Source organism: Mycetomoellerius zeteki, unplaced genomic scaffold (genome assembly GCF_001594055.1).
Source record: "Mycetomoellerius zeteki isolate Tzet28-1 unplaced genomic scaffold, Tzet1.0 scaffold47, whole genome shotgun sequence".
Classification (NCBI taxonomy): domain Eukaryota; kingdom Metazoa; phylum Arthropoda; class Insecta; order Hymenoptera; family Formicidae; genus Mycetomoellerius; species Mycetomoellerius zeteki.
The window spans coordinates 219657-227185 of NW_017257468.1; the positions used below are offsets into that span (position 1 = coordinate 219657).

Below are 7529 nucleotides of genomic sequence, written 5' to 3' on the forward strand. Positions count from 1 at the left end.
AAAATCTTTATATATATCTAATATAAATCTTTATATCTATGTATTTAAAATATGAATCTTATTTCTCTTTTTATTCTATAACGAGTAGAATACATTTTACATACTTAACTATACATTTTTGCAAATTATGAGCAAAATCCTTCAGAGTTGATAACTTTATTATAAATGTATTACAATACAGTTTATAAAATCATAAAATCAAGATTTTCCCCAGACTACATAACAAATTTTGTATAAGTTTCTGTTGGAACAAATAATAACAATATAAGAATATCCCCAGCCTATATAAATACTTTCAATTGGATTTTTAAAAAATTCGTAATTTACTGCATTCCTTAATTACGTAAATTACGTTATTTATAGAACTATGATAACAAAATTAAAAAATCACAACTTTGCTTTGTTAGTTTCCATAAGACTCTTTAACTTTTGCGTAAGCATAATATTTCCGGTTATTTTTAATTTCCCACGCATAAATGCCAACTGTGGATTTAATTTTCCCAATGCCTGCAACAATCATGATATTGTTTAGAAAAGAAAATAACTTTATTTTTTACACTAACTTGACCAACTTACGATTTCAACCATATCTTTATCTTCTAAAGTAAGTGTTGCGTCTGCTTTCCCAGATTTAGGTTTTCCCTTATGTACCTCACCATTTTTCAAATCGAGAGCTATCAAGAAAAGCAAATATTATTTATGTAGGACACACACAAATAACATTCTTTTGTTATTTATTAAACTTTCGAAGAACTTTGGAACACGATCATAAAAAATTAATACGAAAGACAATTTGAGCATGCTTGCCATTCTCACTAGTGATTTCAGAACGATACTTTAAAAAGTTTAAAATACGTTGTATTTATGCCGAATAAAAAAATTTTGTTTAATTGATATTAAAAATTTCCGTTTTAGTCCCATAAATTAATAGAGCACATACAGCCTAAATATCACCGTTTCTTAGACACATTATCAAAATTTTCTGAAGCTACTTACTCCATTCAGATGTTTGTTTCCCATCAACGGTAATATTGTAAAGGAAGACCGCATTAACTTTTTTAGCTTGATCCTGATTCAGTTTCACTTGTTCACTCATAGCTGCGAATATAGCATCACTGTCCAGATTTGTCTTTGCAGAACACGGATTTGCACGTGGTATTCCCATTTTTACCTCCAACAGATCAACGTAAGCACCTGCAAAGTAAAATTATCTGTTCTTATCTCGCTACTTTTAAAAATAAAGAAATTTATCGAAAGAATAAATAAAATAATATTATATGTAAAATTTTGTACTAAACTGGAGTACCGGTTATTACTAACCTGTAATAACTGGTACTCCAGTCTCGTGGATAGATGTTTGGAAATGTATCCTGTTACCGTTGCGCCACATATCAGTACGTAGAGTCTGACCTGGTATAACTGGTTTTGCAAACCTTACCTAGAATATTATATTAAACAAAGATGTTAATCACATTAAGTCCGTAAAGAATGTCACTAAAATGCCTCCTTGTCACAAATAAAGGGTGCGGTTCACTTGGCGCTACAAACGCTTCGAAGCTTTTGACCAATCGGAAGAAAGAATTTTACTAACTGACCAATCAAAAAATGCTTCGAAGCATTTGTAACATCAAGTGGATCTTAGATTACGTACACAAGATTACATGTAAAATAGATACTACAGAGTAAACTCTGATCACTGAGTCTATAGTTCACTAAAATAATGTAATCAAAATAGATAATATGGATGTTGCCAAAATAAACAATATATGTATATAAAATTGACAGTATATGATCAAGATAAAAAAATTTTGCAGATTACATGAATTTACTAAGTTTCATTGCATTTGTTGTTGATGAATTGAACTACCAAATTAATTAATTGTAACTATTTTTTTGCAATAAACTACTATAGTAAAACAAAATTCAAAATAGCAAGATTTTCTTCCATGTACCGTAATATTTCTCTGATTTATTATTGTTTCCTTGACATATTATATTATTACATTTTTTAAACATATATATTTATCTTTTATGATGAAAAACACTTAATAAATTATTCGAATTTAACACTTACGTCAATGCAATAACACAAATGTTTCTTGGTTCGAATATTTATCACTGAACACCGCTACACCAAGCTTTACGTACTCACTGCGGTTTGTAACTGCTATTTATACTACATCGTTTTAATGCAGATCATGAGTGTGCATATTGCATATATATATATTACCATGATAATTAATGTACAAAGTTCACGAGGTTTTACAACAAGGCTTACCAAATAATTTCTTGCAATAATTTTGTTTTCACACATGTAAACATATAAAAAATGAAAAATCTTATTTTAATTTAATTTAATATTTTTAAAACGAGAATATGAATTTCGAGATAGAGATCTAGTTTGTGACAATACTTATTCCTATTAAAAAAATATAAATCTTTTATACATATGTACAAAGATGACTTATTTTAAGTACTGTTAATCTCAGTATTGTTTAGAACAGTAAAAATATATCTTTTTCATATTGTAGACTCTATAATGTAAAGTATAATTTCTCTTTCTTATTTTCAAGATTTTCGACGTAAAAATGTGAACGTTCTGATGCATGCACATTGTCATATTGTAACGAATAAATCTTTTTCATTTTGAATTATCAAGTTAATTTGAATTTTACCTTGAAACTTTATGAATACCATATTTTTATTAGATAATTATACCTTAATGGATTTGAACAGATGTGGATCTCCAGCAGCATAAGTCTGAAGAATATGACGAGCAGAGAATCCCAGAGAGCATAGTCCATGCAATATCGGTTTTTTAAATCCTCCCATCATGGCGATATTAGGATCAATATGCAAAGGATTCAAATCTCCACTCAATCTGTACAAAGCAGCCTGTAAAGATGATACCAAAATCATACATATAATTTAATGTATTCAAAATACAAAATTTAAAACAATTTACTCGAATATTTCGTTACATTTATGAATACGTAAAAAACTGAAGACCTATTTGATTGTAAAAGTAAACATGATAACAAGATTACTTTTTAAGATAGCGTTCCAGTTTTGAAGTTTATTAATGTTATTTATTTCTTTAAGTGTATTATTTAAAACGTAAATTCTAGTTTTTGATACAAATATATATCTAATAAGTATATTCTTTTCTTTTACCTGATCATCACTAGTCTTTTGTTTAACTGTTATATCTGGTTTTCGAGTGGGAGGATCTACAGTCGGAATGGCAAATGTCGATGTTCGTTTTCCTTTAAAACCACCTGAACCAACGATAAATGTAGAAATCTGCCCACTCGATAATTTTTCACCGGTTGCTACATCGTAAGTATCATCTAGAGAAACACGAAATGTTACATATGTATAGCATTTATGTAGACTAAGCTTATGCATTATTGCACACATCTTTCACGATTATTACAAATCCAAGTTACAAATATTTTACATTAATGAGATTACTCATTAACACTGTACTCGTATCATAAATGTTACTTGTTAAATATGTACATTAATTGTGACGATCCAATAATGTTTCATATAAATTATAAAATTTACATACGTTGGACTAAAACAACGGTGCCTTTTCCCTTATCCAAGACATCCTGAATTTTAAAGCGCGTCTCCACTGTAGCTTCCGTAGGTAATCGTTTATGAATTTCTAGGTATTGCTCGCCATGAAGTATCTGCAAATATCAATGCAAAATAAATTTGAAAACATCAAATAAAATAACGCAATGGTTAAAAAAAACCTTAGTCATACTTGTGTTGGATCAAGTATAAACGGAACAGCATCTTGCACGATAGAAGAGCTCATGCAGCCCATAGGTCCATACAAAACGAAGTAGGTGGGTAAAATCGCAAACTCGTCAGCATTCTCATACAAATAACGAATATCATTTGGTTCTTGAACTGTAGCACCAACTGAAGTACAAAACCCGAAATTTACATTAAATTACGTAAGTTCATGAATCTGTTATATATTCAGTCTGCTTAACGTACCTCCGAGCGCATACAGTATAATGTCACGGAAGTTATAATCATTCTTTAAGATATGATCTACCTATAAACAACGAAAATGATACAAAAATGAACTCTGTGATCCACAAAGAAGATTTACAAATACATAACTTACTTCATTTGAAGAAACACCACTTTTCGTTCCCTCGAGAACGCCAAATAATTCTGCAGTTGCTTCCTAAACAGAGATTATAGGATAAGAAATGTCAAGTTCAATGTACATGGGTATTTACTTTTTTACCTGAATCGAATTGAGTCGCTTTGCCGATGCCATGTCTGTTACTTTTGACCAATTTTCTCTTACTGTTTCCGGTGTAACGTCAACCGATAAATTTTGTCGTAAGGCACAACCCGAAGAGCGAATTATGTGACCTATAAATTCAAACGTGGCATCTTTTATATCCATTTTTGTAATATCTCTATACTTATTTCAATCAAAAAAATGAAAAAATTTATAAGAATATGAGGTAAATAACTGCTTATTTTAAACAACATGAAATTTCGAAAATAATTATTTGTTAAAAATTGTATCTTCTTTACAAATATTAACAGGTATGGGTAAGCAAATATTATTAATACTTACATTTGCCAGCCCAGCCTAATGCCGCTTCAATTATCGAACCATTTTCTGTACAATCTTTGTGACACAGCCAAAAGACAACGGGTGCTATCAATTCAGGCTTCAACTGCTCAAAGAAATCTGCAAAATATCAATTAATATTTCAATTTTTTTTTTTTTTTTAGCAAAATGTGTTTGCATATGTATATATATATATCAGAGAGCTGATTCTGTATCTTGAAACGAGGTGATTGAATTAGTAAATTCGCTCGCTTTTGTAATTTTCTTGTAACTTCTTTATTGAACACGAAATGTAGTAAAATATTTTTTAACAAGTAATTTTACTTATCAATCTGCTATCAAGATTAAGAATTAGATATTACAATTGATAAGACTAAAAGCATAATTTCATATTTTAATTTATAAAACTTAAGGAATAAAATCTCATAGCTTTATAAGGATTATTACAAAATAGATGTTACAGACAATTTACCTGGTGGCATAATATCTTCCGTTAAACGCGAGCCAGCTGTGGGTACTATTACGTTGGTATAAATATTCTTCTTTGCGCCTTCAATGGCTAGTGTATTAGCTAATCCTACAAGACCAAGTTTTGCCGAACTGTAATTGGATTGACCGAAGTTTCCATATAAGCCACTGTTGCTCGATGTAAAAATTACACGGCCATACTTCTGCTTAATAAAGTATGGCCATGCTGCTTGTGTCGTTTTCATTGCACCTTTCAAATGTACATTATGTATGATGTCTGAAAGAAATCATATGGATATACATATATAGATTCATACGAGGCATTCTGAAAATCGCAGTACCAAACAAGGAAATAGTTAATATTGTATTTTATTTCATATACATACCCCACTTATCTTCCGTCATTTTTGCAAACGATACATCTCGCAGAATACCAGCGTTATTAACAACTACATCGATGCGGCCGAATGAATCAATTGCAGTTTTAATGATTCTTTCACCATCTAACACAGAATCATAATTCGCGACAGCTTTGCCTCCTAAAAGATTATTATCATGTGTTTATCATTTAATTATCCTTACGTATAATGCAGAATTAAATATAAGAGATAAATCTTAAATACTTGCACAGAAGATTAGAAAAACTTTAGATGAAAAAAACATGTACTTGTTTAAAAAAAAAGGTTTTAAATTTATATATTATATATATCATGGGGTCAATGTGTAACTTTTTTCTTAGAGTGGAAACAAAAAAATAAAAATTTTTTGTATGTATGTGTATACATACATATATACATATATACACACAAATACATACAAAAAACTTTCACCTTTGATATTTCTACATTAAAAAAAAGGTTACGTAATTGATACCCAGATCAGAAATTTTGTATTAATAAGCTAAAAAGATGACGTAAAAAATATCATATTAAAATATTAACCATTTCGTTGAATTTCCTCAACCACAGCATCCGCACTCTTGGTGCTGCTTCCATCTCCATGTCTGTTGCCTCCTAAATCATTTACAACTACGCTGGCACCTCTGGATGCAAACAGCAATGCATAGGTACGTCCCAATCCTGAAAATTATTTGTACATTGCATATAAAGAATATTATCTTCAATATGATAACAGCTAATCTATATTATTCAAGTAAATGCAAATTACTTTCAATTATAAGTCAAAATGTAACAAATAAAAAAACATTATTTATACATTTTTTTTTATTGATTTTTCATAAAAAAATAACTTTCTTCTAAATAGAACTTTATTCTTATTACATTATAAAAATTCTATTGAATCTTTCTAGTTTATAATTGATAAACAAGTATTAACTATAAAATAATTATAAATTATATTTGATAAAAATGATCTTCCTTACCGATTTAGCTCAAATTTTGTAATATTATGCATTTTAGTACGTAGAAAACAAATATGAAAGAAAAAATCGTCAAACATAACATGTATGAGAGATTAGGTCTGTCGCGTTGCTTGCACTTTTTGCATTCAGCATCTTCGCTTTTTTTCTTTTCAACGCCCAATATATATCTATCTCATTTTAAGTTCAAAAATGTTTGAAGATTTCAAGCAACATGAACAGACTTATTAAGAAACCTGTCACAGCCACAAAGGGGGGAGGGAGGGAAGGGGGAGACGAAATTCAAGAAGTCCCTTTCTCCGTCTATCATATTAAAAACTTCCAATTAAAAAGAACACGGAGAAATTAGATATTAAAGTGCATTGTAATAAAAAGAGATATGTAATGATTATTTATTACTGGCAGCAACGTTTTACCTGCTTGACGATTTTTAATTTTATATTCATTTTTAACGTAAAATACATAATATTATAAAGTTTGAGTCAAATCAGTGAGAAAAACTGTCTCTTTCAATATTACCGTATAATGTAATCAAATGATTTGTTTCTGTTTCTGCGTATGATGCTAGTTGGAAAGGTGTGATAAAAAGTGTGATAAAAATGTGAAAATAAATTTTTTAAAGTAAAAAAAAAAAGGGAATATTTACCTGCACCTGCTCCTGTTACCACAACCACTTGACCATCGAAGCGCAGTTCCTTCATTTTTCTCTGCGAAGGATATTCACTGTAAAATGTTCAAACGTTGTAAATCGCACACGTAACGCTCAAGTCAACTTTCACACTTCCGACCGTCTCTGTAAAAAAGAGAAAATGCCTAGAATGATAAGGCAGAATTAAATCACTCCCGTTTAAAGTCCACCTTAAATAATGACATATATAACATACACATTCATATAGTAGGTTAAAAGGGAGAAGCGTTCCGAAAAATGTGTGTGCGCAGCAGTGCGCAGTAGTAATGGCGAATTCGAATGAAACTTGGACCTCTTGGGGTGCGTTCCAATACTCGATTCTATTGCTGAATTCACACTGCATCCGATTTTCGTCGTACGACACTCTGCAACCAATCAGAAAA

General features: G+C 30.1%; 1 protein-coding gene across 3 annotated transcripts; it reads right to left on the bottom strand.

The window, feature by feature from the left end:
* Window positions 1-280: 280 nt before the first annotated feature.
* Window positions 281-7361, bottom strand: Mfe2 (peroxisomal multifunctional enzyme type 2). Of its 3 annotated transcripts, XM_018455011.1 has the most exons (17): window positions 7343-7361; window positions 7105-7251; window positions 6022-6159; window positions 5467-5619; window positions 5085-5357; window positions 4616-4732; window positions 4274-4404; window positions 4148-4210; window positions 4015-4075; window positions 3776-3936; window positions 3575-3698; window positions 3175-3350; window positions 2719-2895; window positions 1321-1438; window positions 997-1194; window positions 577-674; window positions 281-507 (listed from the first exon to the last, which is right to left on the bottom strand). In XM_018455011.1, exons 2-17 carry the CDS (start codon window positions 7157-7159, stop codon window positions 388-390), a joined length of 2163 nt encoding a protein of 720 aa, XP_018310513.1. In that variant the 5' UTR covers window positions 7160-7251; window positions 7343-7361; the 3' UTR covers window positions 281-387. The 3 variants fall into 3 exon arrangements, with proteins under 3 accessions (XP_018310513.1, XP_018310512.1, XP_018310514.1); XM_018455010.1 differs by lacking the exon at window positions 7343-7361 and having other exon boundaries at window positions 7105-7308; XM_018455012.1 differs by lacking the exons at window positions 1321-1438; window positions 2719-2895; window positions 3175-3350; ... (9 more) ...; window positions 7105-7251; window positions 7343-7361 and adding an exon at window positions 1439-1561.
* Window positions 7362-7529: the final 168 nt, after the last annotated feature.

Excerpts from the sequence above, each read along its gene's own strand:
- Mfe2 (XM_018455011.1), bottom strand. The coding sequence starts at position 7,159 with ATGAAGGAACTGCGCTTCGATGGTCAAGTGGTTGTGGTAACAGGAGCA. Across the intron at positions 4,211-4,273 it reads AGCGACTCAATTCGATTCAG|GAAGCAACTGCAGAATTATT; the intron begins GTAAAAAAGTAA and ends ATCTCTGTTTAG. Across the intron at positions 3,937-4,014 it reads TATACTGTATGCGCTCGGAG|TTGGTGCTACAGTTCAAGAA; the intron begins GTACGTTAAGCA and ends TTTGTACTTCAG.